The sequence below is a fragment of the Girardinichthys multiradiatus genome, chromosome 5, assembly GCF_021462225.1.
Source record: "Girardinichthys multiradiatus isolate DD_20200921_A chromosome 5, DD_fGirMul_XY1, whole genome shotgun sequence".
Taxonomy (NCBI): Eukaryota; Metazoa; Chordata; class Actinopteri; order Cyprinodontiformes; family Goodeidae; genus Girardinichthys; species Girardinichthys multiradiatus.
In genome coordinates, this window is record NC_061798.1 from 27,431,190 (window position 1) to 27,450,291 (window position 19,102).

General features: G+C 39.2%; 1 protein-coding gene across 1 annotated transcript; it reads left to right on the forward strand.

Moving 5' to 3' along the window:
* Positions 1-7,411: 7,411 nt before the first annotated feature.
* coq7 (coenzyme Q7 homolog, ubiquinone (yeast)) lies at positions 7,412-15,213 on the forward strand. The gene is given in 6 exon segments (XM_047364626.1): positions 7,412-7,608; positions 8,323-8,501; positions 12,566-12,668; positions 12,671-12,762; positions 14,556-14,624; positions 14,796-15,213. Coding segments are annotated over 6 exon segments (606 nt in total). The 5' UTR covers positions 7,412-7,523; the 3' UTR covers positions 14,874-15,213.
* Positions 15,214-19,102: the final 3,889 nt, after the last annotated feature.

Genomic DNA, 19,102 nt, shown 5'->3' on the forward strand with positions numbered 1-19,102 from the left:
AAAGTTCCCAGCCTCACTAAGAAACAAATCCCTCATGTAGTTACATTGACATGTTGTGTTTTGAGGAGGAATCATTTGTGTCATATAAACCTGCACATTTGTTTCTGTCTCTGACCTGCACCAAACGTTTGAGGTTATGGAATCCATCTCCTCAGACCCACCTTCCACTGATCCACTGATGTGGCCCAGCATTGTTGCACAGTTACATGGCATATTCTGTGAGTTGCTACAGCAAAGAGATGAATGCACAACTCTGTGGGGTGGCTCTTTTCAGGGCAAGTGCCATGAAGTTACTATTTGCAATCCTAGGGACTGGTGACATCCAGTCACAGAATTCAGACTGAAGGGCTGTTAGAATGCTGATGACAATAATGAAAGCTGAACTGTTCCTTCAGTGACATGGGTGACATTTTAATAAATATGACAAAATCTTGTGACAAGAAGGGCAGCATCCGTCCAAGAAAAACATGGTGGACAGTCTGAGGTTTTGCATGAAACACAAGAATGGAAAGCCAAGTTGTTTTCTGTGATGAATCTTCCTTCTAATTATTTGAGACATCTGGAACATCAAAATGAGAGCTACCATGGGTTTTCTGTCATGCCAGTAGTGAAGTATCCTGATACAATCCATGTGTGAATCTGCTTTTCATCCACCAGAGTGGACTCACTCACTATTTCACTCAGGAACGAAGAGTGGGGTAAAAGCATCCTTCAGCAGAAGCTTCTCCCGACAAATAGCCAGAATTAGCTGATGATCTCTTTTCCAGCACACAGGAAAATTGATAATAAAGACTTTTTTGACTATTGTGTTTTTGATATATTTCTTGTTTTGTTTCTTTAAGTTTGAGTAGTAATTTGTCTTGCCTTGTGTGTGCGTGGGTCTACACTAATAAGTGTCTTGCCTAAAGATCCTATCCCTATAGTTTTGACAAGTGGTCTGGAAACTTTCTAGAAATGAACCCCTTTGAGCACCTGCATGCCAAATTCTTAAAAAGAAGCTGAACAAACACAAGCCAACAAACTACAATAAACTCTAGATACTAATAAGATAAGAGTGCCTCACTATCAGTCAAGGTTTGGCCCTAAAGTTAACATCCAGCATGGAACATGTTTCATTGCAGGTATAGTGAAAAAAGGTCAATGTCAAAAATTGACTCACAAAAGTATTCATCCCCCTTGAACTTTTTCTCGTGTCTCTTAAATAGAGACACGAGTAAAAGTTTGATGAATTTAATGAATTTCTCAAGATTTTGTATGACAGATCAACACAATGTAGTTGTGAAGTGGAGGCAAAATCATGTGGTCTTAAAACACATAAAAATTTAAAAATGTGGCTTGCATCTATGTATTCCACCCTGCTGAGTCAGCACTTTGTAGAACCACCCTTTGTAATAATTACGGTGGTAAGACTTTTAGGAAATGTCTTCATCTGCTTTGCACATCTCGAAACTGAAATATTTGCCCATTTCTCTTTCCAAAATAGCTCAACCTTATTTAGATTTTGTTGGAGAGCATCTCTGAACATTGATCTCAAGTGTTGTTACAGATTCTCAATTGGATTCATGTTTGGACTTTGACTGGACTTTGACTGGGCCATTCTAACACATGGATATGCCTTGATATAAACTATTCCATTTTAGCTGTTGTTTTGTGCTCAAGGTTGTTGTTCTGCGTGAAGGTCAACCTCCACCCAAGACACAAGTCTTTTTCAGGCTGTAGCAGGTTTTCTTCCAGGACTGACCTGTATTTGACCCCATCCATTTCCCATCAGCTAAACAGAGGTGGACTATTTATTAATTTGGTGACTTCCAGAGGAAACTGATTAGACATGATTATTTTGGGGTATAAGACTAAAAGGAGCTGAGTATAAACACAAATCACATTTTTCAGAATGTTTTTGTTTAAACATTTTTGAAAGCTATGTATCATTTTCCTTCTACTTCACAATTAAGAAATACTTTGTTTTGATGTGGCGCATGAAATCCAAATAACATACATTACATTTTGTGTTTGTAAGGCGACAAAGTGTGAAAATGCTGAAGGAGACTTGCGTCAGTGGTATGTGCAATGAACTGAAGCAAAGATTTAGCTAATCATTTTGAAAATAATCATATATGATTTCTGAAATATTTTTTTGTAGGCTCTCAGTTTTATATATTGCGTTTTTGTAATATCTCAATTCTTGAGACATTCTGTGTAATTCTGCCCCAAAGATCTGATTTTATTTTTCATTTATATAATTGCGTCTGTTTATTATTACAAGATTAAATTAAATTGAAAAATGTAAAAGAAACTAATTAATTTTTGCACTTGTTTTCAATAGCCCCATGATAAGCAAGTGCACTGAAAGATAGTAATAAAATTGGAAATGGGTTTATTTACATCAACAACCAAAACAAATGTAAAAATACAGGACCAAGAGGAAACACTGCTTCTGTGGTTTGACTTTTCAAACACCAGCAATTAGTTGATTTAAATTAGAAACAGAATATATCACCAAAGAAGATTGTGAAAGTTTTTGAAATGTTTTTTTATTGCAGTAAAACCAACATACACTCACACTGAGAGCCCTGGGCAACCCACCAATATGAGGCCACATGTATGAAGGAACCCAGAGTCAGACAGACAGATAAGGAAACACATATCCGGTGTCTCACTACTAACACACATACAGACACAACCAACACACCCTGCCATTCACAGTCCTGGCCTTGTTTACTTATGACCACCATTTTTCTGCAGCAGTCAACCTCATTTCTTCACACATCCCTGCACTCAATCTGTTTTAGGTGCTGTGCAATTAATAATAATAATAATTATTAATGTTATTACTATTATATTATTCATATTATTATTATTACTACTGGACATCAAAAGCAAGAATCAGACTAATGCTTGTAAGACAGCAGGATAATGAAATAACTTATTGCTATAAATCTAGGAACACATTTCCTTACTTTTTTTCCATTTTAACCTAAATGCTAAACAAAGCATAGTTGACTAAAACTGACATCCTTGAAACTGGGACCAGCTGGAGCACATGAGCTGTAACTTCCCTCTGCCTCGTTAATCTGTGCTACACTGCCATCTGTGGACCTTGAAAAGCACAAATTGGACCATAAAACCCCTTATTTTCTTTGCCTAATTGCCTCTTATATAACATGTCTAAACAAAGGAAACAGTCAAAGTTTGTTTAGCACAGAAAAGAGAGTGCAGCCAAATTGTAATATTTACCTTTGAATGTTTGTTTGTGCCCCACAGGCCAAATATATGTAGGCCAAGTAAGCCGTGAGCCCTGAATTAGCTGGAGAGCATGGATTTGTTTGTGTTGTGTTATAACTTTGTGAGAGACAAGTGAATTATCCAGGGTGTTGAACCTGTTCACCTCAGCAGCACATGGTCCTGTGGGGTGTTTTCATAAAGGACAGTCAATGAGATCAACTTGAAACGGAAAGATTGTTTATATAATGCAGTGCACCTGGAAAATATTCACAGTGCTTCACTTTTTCAACATTTTCTTGTTACTACCTTATTCCAAAAGGGGTTAAATTTTTTTTCTTCAATACTATACGCACAACAACCGCTAGAACTCCATCAGGTATGATGGGAAATGTTGGTACACAGTCATATTCAGATCTCTCCAGAGGTGTTCAAATAGATTCAAGTTTGGGTACTGGCTGTGTCTCTCCAGAAAATTAACAGTTGTCTGAAGATAATCCTTTGATATCTTGGCTGTATGCTTGAGGCCAGTGTCCTGCTGAAAGGTGAACTGTTGCCCCTGAGGTCAAGAGCGCTCTCGAGCAAGTTTTCACCCAGGACGTTTCTATACATTCATACGTTCATCTTTCTCTCTATCCTGACTAGTTCCCCATACTTGCTGCTGAAAAACAGCTCCACAGCATGATACCGCGACCACCATGCTCAAGTGTAGGAATGGTATGAGTCAAGCTCCATTCATGTTAATTAATCTCCATCCCTCAGCTCCCCAGACTTAATTTTGCCACAGCTGCCCCACATTTAATCTGATTAGCTCATCTGATTTCTTTGTTATCTTCCACCCCTGCCTGTATATAAGCTTCAGATTTATCTTTGTTAACTGCTGGATTCTTCTGTTTTTCTGCCTGTTACTATGTCAATGCTCCCCTTGTGCCATGCTGTACGTTTTATTTAATTTAATTTAATTCCTCTACTCGCCATGCTGCTCCCACGTTTCTGCCAATTACGCACATTTTGATATAAGTCGTGGATCTCCTTAGGCCACAACCTCTCTCATTACACAAATAGACCCCACCTGATATGCTTCAATCCAATAAGCATTTAAGTTTATAAAGCTTGGAGTTGTAAAACATGTATAAAATTATTGGGACAAAATATTCACTTGCCTAACAATTGTGCACACAGTATAGGTTAAATTACTACATAATGGGAGCCTTATTTCAAGGCAACATCTCGAACACACACTGCTTTTCTTGTGACATCATTGGAAGATCTAACGAGCCAGGCCAGATGATTGTGGACCTCCAATAGTCTGTTTGTTTGGATAAAAAAAAGAAGACAACTTGCAAGCCTGAAACATAGAGCCAAGGACATATGGCCCAGTTTAGTCCTACGTGCGTCAACCACATTTGGCCAACATTGAATAATGGAGCTGAGCCTTTACCAATGTGGAAATCTGATGTCAACCACAACTAGACCAGATGTAGACCACCACTGACTAATGATCTGGCCCACACCAGGCAATAATTAGTCCCCTACGTGAGCTGGGTCCCACGTTAATCTGGTCCAGATGGTTCATCTGCTGCAGAATTGTTTTTCTAATCTGAGTTTAGAATGACTAAACATGTATTAAATATTTTAACGAAATTGAACTTCAAAAAACCTGAACTTCTCTTGAAATAATAACATGTCTTACTGACTAGAACAATATATAGTGTGCATTCGGTCAGCAAAGCCAAAACCATTGCTGACTGAAAGGAACATAAAAACCCATCTCACAATCCAGAAACACATCTTGATGATTCTCAAGGCGTTTGGTGAAATATAACAAGTGTAAATTTTTAGAAGCTGTGTTTCTATTATATGTGGCGTAAAACTAACAGCATTTCAGAAATACTCAAACATGCTGGAAGGAACAATCAGGAACAATCACTTTGTTACTTTTAGCTCAAGCACTTACGTTATGCACCAGGACAATGATCCAAAACCCACCAGTAAGTCAACCTCTGAGTGGCTCAAAAAACACAGAATGACGTTTTGGAGTGGTCTAGTCAAAGTCCAGACTCAAATCCAACTGAGATGATGGGGCATTTCCATTGAAACAGACCATTAATGCGGAAAACCAAGCAGTGAGGCTCATTTATGATGGTACCTCCTGTTGACATGGTTGACACAGTCAGCTTTTAGCTTTTAGGGGACAATATGTTTATCACACAGGGCCATCTTGGTTTGGAATATCTTTTTTCCATTAATAAATGAATTCATGTGAAAACTGCAATTGGCACTCACTCAGATTATAATTTTCTGATATTAAAATGATTTAATTTGAAACAGAAACACTGACCCTTAATGGGCCTTTTCCCAATGTTGTTTTGCTCAATATAATTAATCACGTGCGATCCAGATGATGATTCCAGTACAAGATGCTCACAGACCTGTAGAAGAAATTATAAAAAAAAAAGAAATTAGGACAATAAAAATGTGTGCCATTGTTTTCAGGAACTTTCTAAATTCTGACTGAAAAGAAAGTACCTTATTAAAGATGAGGTGCTCTGTTGTGACAAGTTTCCCCTTCTTAAAGATTTGTTTTTTTCCATTGTGCTCGTTTGTCACACTTAAAATATGTTTTAGATCATTAAACTCTTTTTAATTTTGGACAAAGATGACCTAAGTAAATATACAATATAAATGACGATTTCATTTATTAATTTGAATAAGCTATCCAAAACATACTGCAAATATTAAAACTTGCCTGATGATCTAAAGTATAACAGAAGAAATATATGAGGGACACATACCCTTTTAACTTTTCATACAAATACCATTTTAAAAGTAATACAACCAATATTAGGCATATTTCTACACCAAAACACAAGGTCTTATCATTTTAATGCATTTAATCACAAATGCTGCACAGTCATTACAACTAATGACTTTAAAATTGCTTTTTGGGTATTACAAAAGGGCCATGAAAGCCAAGAAATTCTGTCAAAACGCTTAATCTAAGCATTTTTTTTACACAATGTATGCATGGGCATCATCAGTAAACCCGGTATTGCCGTATGTTGATTTGAGATTGTTTTGCCCCAATTACAGGGAGTCAATTCATCCAAGAAGTTAGGATATGTTCTTTCATTTTGTTACTTTAAATGTATCATTTGTATTGTTTCATTTGTACAAACTAGATGCAAAAAAATGCAGAAATGCAGAGTTAAAGTTCCGCCCATAGTTATGAATAACCCTGGCAGATAAAGGTTTAAAGTGGTATTTCTTTATTAGATTTGTAATAACATTTCCTCTGACTTGAAGCAACATTTTCATTTTGGAGCAGCCCACCAAGAGTCTTGACTTGAATCTGATGGAGAATCTTTGGCGGAACTAAAGATTAAGGTGATGGCACTGAGGCCTTCCAGCCTTCAAGACTTGAAGCGCCTCACGAAAAGAAAGTATGGAAAGCCATTTATACATTAATCACGTGCTTTCCACCTCACTTCTTATAAAACCTGGCGTTTCAACGCGTCATGAACCTTTATAAAGTGCTACCTGGCATTCAAAAAGTATAGCGGCACTAAATGTTAATGCTTTGCACGTGATTGCTTGTTATTGACAGATTCAATTTTTTTAGTTTTACTTATAAATGTTGAAATGTTTACATTATACAAACATTTACTTAGAAATGTTTGTATAATGTTTGTTTAAATTGTAATTGATATATATATATATATATATATATATATATATATATATATATATATATATATATATACATTGTTTGAAGCAAGAAAAAATAAAATGTACATTGTGTTTGTACATATGAAATATTATCGCCAAATTCATTCAGCGAGCTACTGCTGTCCAAGCAGTCACATTTTCAGGTTTTGTTGGAAGAGGACTTTCTGTGTCAATTCTAAAGTCAAGATAAATTATTTCAACATACACTGTGAGGCAAACAGCTTGTGGGTATATTTGCCTCTGGTCAGTTTTCATTTGAGTCATCATTTGAACCTTGCTTAAGAAATCTGATTAGTTGATTCCATAATTATAATCCCTGTCTGAGAAATAAACTTGAATAAAATCAGGTTTACAATGTGATTTATTATAAAACAAAGGCTGAAGCCCTAAACGGGAAACAGTTCTAAGGGTTCTTAAATTAAATGGTACTACAACCTGCCCTAAAAGGGCGTAGTTATAAAACGCGTTACGTCATAAGTGTGCGTTTGGTTTATCAGCTGACGCTCAATGTCAGCTTGCATGCATTTTTCTACGTTTCTTTCCTAACGGTAGCAGTTAATCCTTGGGTAACTATAATGCAAAGAGCAGCACACAGAGCCCTCTGTGCCTGGCCTCAGTGTGTCAGACCAGCGATGATCAGACAGAGTTTAAGATGCACAGGTGAGCTGTTGGTTTATCAGCGTGAAGCTAAAATGCTAAAAACACTTACCTAAGGTTGCCCTGATGTAACTGTCAGTTAGGCATGACGAGATTTTCTTATCAAGTTGGATCATGCATGCATTAAAGCAACATCATTTGTTAGATATCACTGAAATATATTTATTCGGTACGGAGCCCGCGAGGGGACATGGGGGATTTTTTTTTTCTTTCTTTTGCGTTCCCACGCAATACTTTGTGGGAGGCCCGTTTTTGAGATTTATTGAGTTTTATTTTGAAATCTGCCTTAAATAAAAGGATCTTCAATCAGACTTAAAGACAGTTATTATCCACAAGCTGTCGAAACTACTGAACTCTGAACAATAATACTGCACGAAACCACATCTGTGACACTTTATTTGCTTATTGCTGCTGCATGATGTGTACTTTTTTTTTTTTTTTTTTTTTTTGCACGCCACTTTTGACTGCGTGTTAACCTTCATATGACAAACCATACCAATGCCATATTAGTGTTTGTGTGCTGCTGTTCCAAAATGCACAGCTTTCTCAAGGTGATTAACAACTTTTGCGAGCGAACGCAAAAGTAATGCGTGGGGGCGCGAAAGAAAAAAGAAAAAAAAAATCCCCCGTGTCCCCTCGCGGGCTCCGTAGAGACACACCCCCATCAATGGACGAATCCCTCAACCTGCTCTTGTTAATATTACAATGTTTACGTAGGCCTGCTCCAGAACAGCTCTCGTGCCTACAGTGTTATTCCTCCGCCGCGCGATGCGGAGGAGAAGGACATGATGCACCGGATGCTGCGCGTGGACCACGCGGGTGAATACGGTGCTAACCGCATCTATGCCGGGCAGATGGCAGTGTTGGGTCGATCCAGGACCGGACCTCTCATCCAGGTAAACATGACACAGCCCCATTCCGTCCAAAACCAGGTACGTGAGCTGAACATTCAAATGCGCTGTCTGAGTAAGAGCCTCAAAATATATTTGAGATGGCACCGAGATCATGTATGTAGGTCAAAAATTAAGACCTTTTAAAGCGTTTTAAAAGCTAAAATTCCTGTCATCGATTTATATTGAAACCTGTAAAAGGTTATGACCCCAAATCACTATAACTGCTAAATTGATTGGTTATAATGAATATTTGTTAATTGACCTAATAATCATTTTATTACAATTTCACTGTCAAAAACAGCGACTGAAAATATTCAGCCTAAAACACAAGGAGACTCATCTTGCATTATTTTTCAGTACGTGATTAATAATGTTTCCTGTATCAGATCTTCTGTTGTTGTTTTTTTAATTTTTTATTAAATATGTACTTAAAAACATTGGTTGATTTAATAAAAAAAAAATCTTCTACTTGGTTTCAGGCAGATCAGCTATCAGAATCAGAAAAGCTTTATTGCCAAGTACGTTTTTGGACATACAAGGAATTTGTTTTGGCGTAGTCGGTGCAATACAGTACAAATTAAACAGTATAAACATATCTACAATATAATATAAATATACGTGCACAGTTTTAAGTGAGTGAGAGTAAATATAGAGCAGTATAAGATGCAAGAGCAATACAACAGTGCAGGTGATCATTGTGCAAGTAAAGCAGGAGTCCAAGCTGAGCGTTAATGTAACACATAGAGTTGCAGGTTACAGGTGTCCTGTCAGCAAAAAAAGGGGGGGGTGTGGGGGAAAAGGGAGAGTGTCAGTGTGGTTTCTGGGCTTTGTTAACCAGGCTGGTGGCAGATGGGAAGAAACTGTTCTTGTGACGTGAGGTTTTGGTCCGGATGGACCGCAGCCTCCTGCCAGAGGGGAGAGTCTCAAAGAGTCTGTGACCAGGGTGGGAGGGATCAGCCAGAATCTTCCCTGCCCGCTTCAGGGTCCTGGAGGTGTACAGTTCCTGGAGCGACAGTAGACTGCAGCCAATCACCTTCTCAGCAGACCGAATGACAGGCCGCAGCCTGCCCTTATCCTTGGCTGTAGCAGCGGCGTACCAGATGGTGATGGAGGAGGTGAGGATGGACTCAATGATGGCTGTGTAGAAGTGCACCATCATAGTCTTTGGCAGGTTGAATTTCTTCAGCTGCCGCAGGAAGAACATCCTCTGCTGGGCTTTCTTGATGAGGGAGCTGATGTTTGGCTCCCACTTGAGATCCTGGGAGATGATGGTTCCCAGGAAGCGGAAAGATTCCACAGTGTCAATTGTGGAGTCACAGAGGGTGATGGGGGCAGGTGGGGCTGGGTTCTGCCTGAAGTTCACAACCATCTCCACTGTCTTTAGAGCGTTGAGCTCAAGGTTGTTCTGGCTACACCAGTCCAACAGATGGTCCACCTCCCATCTGTACGCGGACTCGTCACCATCAGAGATGAGTCCGATCAGGGTGGTGTCGTCCGCAAACTTCAGAAGCTTGACAGACTGGTGACTGGAGGTGCAGCTGTTGGTGTACAGGGAGAAGAGCAGAGGAGAGAGAACACAGCCTTGGGGGGAACCGGTGCTGATGGTCAGGGAGTCAGAGACGTGCTTCCCCAGCCTCACGCGCTGCTTCCTGTCAGACAGGAAGTCAGTAATCCACCTGCAGGTGGAGTCGGGCACACTCAGCTGGGAGAGCTTCTCCTGTAGCAGAACTGGGACGATGGTGTTGAAGGCAGAGCTGAAATCCACAAACAGGATCCTGGCGTAGGTTCCTGTGGAGTCCAGGTGCCGGAGGATGAAGTGAAGGGCTAGGTTGACTGCATCATCTACAGACCTGTTGGCTCTGTAGGCAAACTGCAGGGGGTCAAGGAGGGGGTCGGTGATGTCTTTTAGGTGTGAGAGCACAAGGCGCTCAAAGGACTTCATCACCACAGAGGTCAGGGCGACGGGTCTGAAGTCATTAAGCCCTGTGGTCCTTGGCTTCTTATGTCATCTACGCGTCATGCATTTACACTTTGCTTAGCATTGAAATATTCGGCCTTTTGAATGAAGTTTCCATGTAGGTCACAGATCACCGTGATGACGATAACCCGAAGGTCTGGGAAAATGTGTATTGATTATAAATGATACTGTCGTTGAAATATTTACCAACAATATCGTCACCACAGGATTTTCTAAAATTGTGCAGCCCTACTTTAGATTTACTCTTATCACATTGCTTTGCATTGCAAAGAAGCAGTATCTTTAGCTGCATTGTAAACGCTTGTAAGCTCGGCTTTCCTCCTTTTATTTGGCTCAGATTCTAAAAAGGCAATATGTCAGCTGTGCTTGCTCTCATTTGTTTACATGCACTTCTAGGCTGGGATTTCGTGTTTATTTTGGGCACAGAGAGTCATAATGACATACAGGTCCTTCTCAAAAAATTAGCATATTGTGATAAAGTTCATTATTTTCCATAATGTCATGATGAAAATTTAACATTCATATATTTTAGATTCATTGCACACTAACTGAAATATTTCAGGTCTTTTATTGTCTTAATACGGATGATTTGGCATACAGCTCATGAAAACCCAAATTCCTATCTCACAAATTAGCATATTTCATCCGACCAATAAAAGAAAAGTGTTTTTAATACAAAAACGTCAACCTTCAAATAATCATGTACAGTTATGCACTCAATACTTGGTCGGGAATCCTTTTGCAGAAATGACTGCTTCAATGCGGCGTGGCATGGAGGCAATCAGCCTGTGGCACTGAGGTCTTATGGAGGCCCAGGATGCTTCGATAGCGGCCTTTAGCTCATCCAGAGTGTTGGGTCTTGAGTCTCTCAACGTTCTCTTCACAATATCCCACAGATTCTCTATGGGGTTCAGGTCAGGAGAGTTGGCAGGCCAATTGAGCACAGTGATACCATGGTCAGTAAACCATTACCAGTGGTTTTGGCACTGTGAGCAGGTGCCAGGTCGTGCTGAAAAATGAAATCTTCATCTCCATAAGCTTTTCAGCAGATGGAAGCATGAAGTGCTCCAAAATCTCCTGATAGCTAGCTGCATTGACCTGCCCTTGATAAAACACAGTGGACCAACACCAGCAGCTGACACGGCACCCCGACCATCACTGACTGTGGGTACTTGACACTGGACTTCTGGAATTTGGCATTTCCTTCTCCCCAGTCTTCCTCCAGACTCTGGTACCTTGATTTCCGAATGACGTGCAGAATTTGCTTTCATCCGAAAAAAGTACTTGGACCACTGAGCAACAGTCCAGTGCTGCTTCTCTGTAGCCCAGGTCTGGGGAAGCGGCACCTGTAGCCCATTTCCTGCACACGCCTGTGCACGGTGGCTCTGGATGTTTCTACTCCAGACTCAGTCCACTGCTTCCGCAAGTCCCCCAAGGTCTGGAATCGGCCTCTTCTCACAATCTTCTCAGGGTCCGGTCACCTCTTCTCGTTGTGCAGCGTTTTCTGCCACACTTTTTCCTTCCCACAGACTTCCCACTGAGGTGCCTTGATACAGCACTCTGGGAACAGCCTATTCGTTCAGAAATTTCTTTCTGTGTCTTACCCTCTTGCTTGAGGGTGTCAATAGTGGCCTTCTGGACAGCAGTCAGGTCAGCAGTCTTACCCATGATTGGGTTTTGAGTGATGAACCAGGCTGGGAGTTTTAAAGGCCTCAGGAATCTTCTGCAGGTGTTTAGAGTTAACTCGTTGATTCAGATGATTAGGTTCATAGCTCGTTTAGAGACCCTTTTAATAATATGCTAATTTTGTGAGATAGGAATTTTGGGTTTTCATTAGCTGTATGCCAAAATAATCTGTATTAAGACAATAAAAGACCTGAAATATTTCAGTGAGTGTGCAATGAATCTAAAATATATGAATGTTAAATTTTCATCATGACATTATGGAAAATAATGAACTTTATCACAATATGCTAATTTCTTGAGAAGGACCTGTACAGGCTCAGCTCTACATCTTCACTGAGACACTGTTGTATGTGTGTGTGTAATATATCAACTATCTGTTTTTTTTTTTTCATTTGTTTATTAGCAAATGTGGGATCAAGAAAGGAAACACTTAGCAAAATTCAATGAAATCCTTGCTGAAAACAGAGTTCGACCCACAGCTCTGCTGCCTCTCTGGAACCTGGCCGGGTTGTTTTAGAGGAGAGCATCTCTGAGCACTATAACAGCCAGATCAGAGCTCTGATGGAGAGCGATCCGGAGAGATACACTGAACTGTTACAAGTGGGTGCCACACTGCAAATGTTCAGAATCTGTTTTTCGTAAAACCAAAAGGACTTGACCAAGCCGCCCCCACAAATGAACACACATGCACACTGACTGAAACCAATGATCAGGCTCAATGATGACACTTATTCTGGTAATACTTTATTCTTACAAGGTTTATGTTACCAAGATCAGGAATAGTCTAAAAGTAAAATAAAGCTCTTCGAATGTTAGAAGTTGTTCACCTAATAACTGGTTGCGCCACCTTTGCTGACAACAACAGCATCAAATAAAATGACTCTTCTTTGAGTCCAAGTCGGTTTCAGTAGGACTGTTATGAGCTGTGAGCCACTGATTAAAAGGAGAATCCTGGTTGTTAATATCATATCAAACTGTAGACACATTTGTAGGATTGTTCAAGTCAATGAAACGGTTACTCATGTGTACACCCCTTAGCAAACCCCTTGGGATCTAGAATTTACTTTAAAGGGGACATATTATGGTCTTAAATCCTTCCTTTTCACACCTAAATCATTCAGCTGTGGTCTATATAACGTGGAACTGCAATGCTTTGGTCTGAATTTCTTGTTATTGTAGCTCCACAGGCTCGTCTGAAGTGCGTCTGAGACCAACTCGTCTTGGTGCGGTCTATTTAAATGCTACTGAGGCACTTCACACCCCTCCCCTCTCAAGGTCAAAGAGCATTCCACTTCACCCCGCTCGGCCATTTTTGTAGTTTGATAACAGAACAATTATCTAGCTGCGCAGAAAATTTTTATTCCCAAATTGATTAAAAAAGGACAGCAACAGAAAACTTGTCCATCCAACCTTGCATGTTCAAGTCTCAGTCTGACCCAGAGTCACAAGCTCTGCCGAGAAGGCACGTTGCTACCGCTATCAAAACAATGGCCAGGAGGTCACATCAACACACAGTAAATTCATGTCTAAAACAAATTTTGTTGTCATTTTAGCGTTATTTGCAGCTTAACGCTTTGCTGTGTCCGTTGTTTCCATAGTCTGAAGTAACTGACCCCTTAATCAGATGAAGTCTTTTAGCAAATCCTTCTTGATACTGGTGGAGTTTGCTGAAGGCACTTGTCCTTGAAGTGGGGGAAATAGTAATTTCACCACTGATGTGGGGACATTTCCATAAATAAAAAAAAATTTAACCAGGCACTTCATAGAGGTTCTGATGCTGGGGGACGGTATATTAATTGTGTGGGTTAATACACCCAACAACTGAACATTAGGACTAATCTGCTAGCAGCTTCAGCATACTTGAGCTTGGACTACAAAATCGGAGCGAGAAGTTAAAACGGCTGATACCCGAAATTAGTTAGCTGGAAGTCCATGACCTTGTTTAGCTGTTCCACAGCAAATACTGTGACATAATAGAGAAAACTGAACGCATTGAAAAAAATGACCCAAACATAATATAAAGCTGTCTACGCAGCACCTGGAGAAACTACATGCAACTTTTTCTGTACTCCAAGTACACAACAAAATGTATTTAAGGGCTAAAAAAGTGGATTTTGCGTATGTCCCCTTTTAAATTAGAGAAGCAGGCTTATCATTGCTGCTGTTAGATAAACCTGTACGGATATTTCCCATTAAGAATATCGTACACTCTGTTATTTTCTGTCTGAGCAAATAACATTATTTTCTGTGACTGATTTATATGTTTCAGTTTACCAAGAAACATGTCTTTTGGTCTGATGAGACACATTTTTTTTAATCAACAAATGAGACATATTAGTAGTTTGTGTCAAGAAATGATGTAAAAAGTGCTAATATGTGGTTAATTTCAATAGGTAATAAAGGAATTTAGAGATGATGAGATGGACCATCACGATATAGGATTGGAGCATGATGCTGAATCAGTAAGTGTATTTCTAATGTTCGCATCAGATACAATATCAGGCCACTCAATGAAATTTACATAATTGGATCATCAACCCATATGTGTTTTAAATAAAAATCTCAAATATTAGTATAAGCTGTGCAGTATTTAATACTTAAAAGTGTGTTGTTTTTTGTTTGTGTTTTTTCAGCTACCTGGATACTGGCTACTAAAAAATGCAATCCAGCTGGGCTGCAAAGCTGCGATATACGCTTCTCAACGTATCTGATTCTTAGCTTCAATAAAACAGACTTCCTTTTTTATTTTAGTTCATACTGAGTTTGTTTGAACGAATGAAGGACATCGTGATGCAACACATTGTTGTACCTTTCCCAGATGTAACATTTGGCTTACCTTTTTAAAACATGTAAATCCCTTCACTCGACTGCATCATTGTGATACATTGATAATGCTTCAGCTCGTTGCGAGGATTGTTCTTTTCTTAAATGTGTGGTTTTGGTTTTACTTTTGCATTATTAGGAGGGCTCAAAAGTGATGTTGGTGACAAAGTTGGTTGTATTTCTTTTAAATAAATGAGTTCACAAAATATCTGTTCTCATTGTATCCAACACAATGTTCTACTGTTTTTTGTTCATCTTGGACCAAAATGTAAAAAGCTAAACTACACATGAGATAGTGATGTTAGCATTGTACCCTTTAACAAATGCTCATGTTTCATATGTAATAGTTCACAAATCAAACTAAGCATTGACTTGTCCTTCAGCTCTAGCTGCTAAGCACCCTTACACAGCTGCTCTGGGTACATTAGGTCACTGAGCAATACGGATTGTTTAAAGGCAGAGAATGTCCAGAGTATTTAGTTTATAAACGAGCAGACCGTGTACGATAAAATCTGACATATCTCACCTAATGAAATTATACATTTGTTCATGCGCTAGGTTTCAAAACCCTTAAACTTGCTCACATTTTGTCTCATTACACCTACAAATTTCAAAGTATTTTGTTGGGATTTTACTAGACACACATGAAGGAGTGCTTAATTGTGAGATGGCAGAAAAATGATAGAACCCTGTTTTGCAGCAGTTCCAGCTGCAAGTCTTTTGGGATATTTCTAGCAGTTTCAGATATCTAGAGACCATTTTATGATTGTAGGTTTAGAATCATTGTCTTCCTGGAAAGGGAACCTTCATCCCAGTTCCAAGTCTTTTACAGCCTCAAAAATGGTTTTGTTCCAGGATTACCCTGTATTTGGCTTCATTCCTCTTCCCCTCATCTCTATACCAAGAGCATGTTGCTGCCACTGCCATGTTTTACCGCAGCAATAGTAAAACATTTTTCATGTAGAGCAGGAAGTTCACTTCTGGTCTCATCCGTCCAGACCACCTTCTTCCAGATGTTTGCTGTGTCCACCAACGATGGGTTTCTTTTTGCCACTCTTTTATAAAAGTCAGATTTGTGGAGTGCATGACTGATAGTTGTCATGTCGATTGATTCTCCTACCTGAGCTGTTGATCTCTGCTGCTCCTCCAGAGTTATTATGGGACTCTTGCCTGGTTCTCCATTTAACGCTGTCCTTGGTCAACCTGTTAGTTTAGGTGGACTGCCATTTCTTGGTAGGTCTACAGTTTCTCTGTTTTCAGATGATGTATTGGACAGTTCTGTGAGATATTTAAAGCTTGGGATGTTGTTTGTTCACTTATGTTCTCTAGCAAACCTCTGAGGCCTTCACAGAACATCTGGGTTTATGCTGGGATTAGATTACACTCAGGTAGACTATTTACTAATTAGGTGACTTCTCAATGCAATTGGCTACTCTGAATGTTATTTAGGGGTATCAGATCAACTGGACTGAATGCAAATGCACAGTATCCTTTTTCCTTCCACGTCACAATTAAGCACTACTTTATTTTGATCTATCCCACTGAATGCTAATGAAATACATTAAAGTTAGTGGCTGTAAGGTGACAATGTGAAAAAGTTAAAGATGTATGAATGCTTTTGTAAGGTGCAGCATCATTGCATGATCATTTAAGGTCAGCCACCATATATAAGCAAACAAGACAATGGGCACCCATGCAGTTCAAAGGTTTGCATCATCTCTACCCCAGATTAAAAGCGCTGACAGGTTTACAATGAAGTGTAACTGTTTAAATAAAGGAACACATGTACAGCTCCATTCTGAGCTGCATTCTGGGTGACGAAGTCACCACTGTATAAAAACCGGGGTGATGGCTCTGTTAAAATGCTGATATTATTAACCAAAATCTTTTAATGCCACAGATAAAAGACCACTGTAACTGACATAGGCCAAGGGTTTGGTAATGCCTGCATAAGCACATTTTCAGACAATCACAGAAATCATTCCTGTTCTTGTAAATGTCAGGAGTTCATGTGACCACTTTCTCAGAATCGCTTCCAGAGGAATCTGCTGAATTACTGACTTAGAAGCTGGCAACAACAAGTATGTAGAGAGCGATAAAACTTTACCAAACTGTGACTGTCTTGCTATCCGTGAAAAATTGCTGTTATAAATTTTGAACAGCACGAACATTACAAATCCCCATATGTCATAAAAGCTTTCGGATACAGGCTGTATTATTTCTTGGCTTTTATATCTGCAGTCTGTCAGTCTTTAGCTTTGCTGAGGTTCATAGTGAGTAATGGGTAGTATGAAAATAACCTGATGGGAATTTAGCAGATAAAAATTAGCTTTTTCTTGCAGAACATTTGATAGTTAGATGAAAATTCTGACCACATTTTCTTTTAGATTTTATGAATTAACTGATGTGAAATGGGGTGGCTGCTGCAATTGTTCGTTTTCCTCCAGCTTCCCTCATCAAATAAAGTCCAATTACCACTTACACTTGGGGTTTAAGTTGTTGTGCTTGTTCAAGTTTTCACCATTTCACAACCCCATTAAACTATATTAAATAAACAACTTAAAGCCCCGTAACATAAGGTACAATACTGCTCAATTTCCGCTTTCAAGTAATATGCTTTGCTTACAGAGCCAGTAGTATTTTTTGAACTGTGAAAGCAACTAAGAGTACTCTGAAATTTAACCACAATTTCCAGCAGCAAATAAAAGGTAAATACTATTCATTTAGTGTGGTATTAGACAAGGAGTCAGCAGAAAGCGAAGCAATGGTCCTCATATTTGTCTCACTAGTTTAAATCTTGGCCGTGGCCTTTCTTTGAGGAGTTTATATGTTCTCCGTGTGCATGCATTGGTGTTCTTTAGGTACTGTAGAGAACACAATGTCGTGAACATTTCAGCGTAATGTGCTATTTTTTGATGGGGTTTTATGTAACAGACCAACAGTAGCAAAAACCTGAATTGAAATGAAAAAGATATATGGTTTTCAGAATGTTTTAAAAATAAAAAGTGTGGCATGCTTTTGTTTTCAGCCACATATACACTGATGCCTCTAAATAATATCCAGGTCAATGAGCTGCAGAGATCATAGCCAAGAATCAGTTAACAGGAAAACCATTAGCCATTAGCTCTATAAATATGGCCTTTTACTGGCAGAAAAAAAGCCACAAGAAGTGTCGTTTGCCACAAGCCATGTGGTGGACACACAGTGAAAGAAGGTGCTCTGGGTAGGTGAGATCAAACTGGACTATTTTTGTCCAGTGAGCAAAAACATGTTTGTGGTGGAAAACCACCCCTGCACATCACCCTGAAACGACTATCCCCACAGTGAAATATGGTGGTGGAAACATCATGCCATGGGGAAAGGGAAGATGAAGGGAGTTAAATACACAGCAATCATGAAAAAAGTTATTTAAAGACTGGAACACATTAAACACATTCATGTCTTTCTTACACATCACAATTATACACTTATTTGTGTTGATTTATCTCATAAAATAATGTAAATGAAATTTGTGATTTTAACATGACACAAGGTACTGTAAAAAAAGGCATACTCTTGTTTTCAAATGGAGTCACATTCTGTAATTAGGTTAAAGTTACTCTTCAGTATGTGAACATACTGAACATACGTACGCTTTCCATCACTGTCAAAGCTCAATCATCCGAGAAGACTAATCCTTAATTTGCTTATTTGGTTTGTGCTATAAGACACATTGTGCTTATGTTTATGTAACTAGTTTAGCATTGGAAAAGTCTGGTGTGAGACTGAAGAGTGAGTGAAGCTGCTAAAAGGACCACATGTCGGCGAGTCTTCATCGCGTGAGGTGACAACACATGATGTAAAGGGCTGACATCATTTCAGCTGGAATCTCTGATTTACGGTCTGTCATGCAGTGACATCTACCAACTGCTTTGTAGAAAGAAAATACAAATGCAAACCGTGGTCAGTCTTCTAGGAAGGTTGATCAGTGTAAAAGCTGTTTAGTTTCTGAAAGTTAGTAAGACACACTGTGTGGAAAACGTTGTCTTGTTATATGTCTATGTCATATAATGAAAAAGTAATATTGACTACAAGCTTCAGTTTTCTGGCAACTGAACGCCAAAAACAGACATAACAT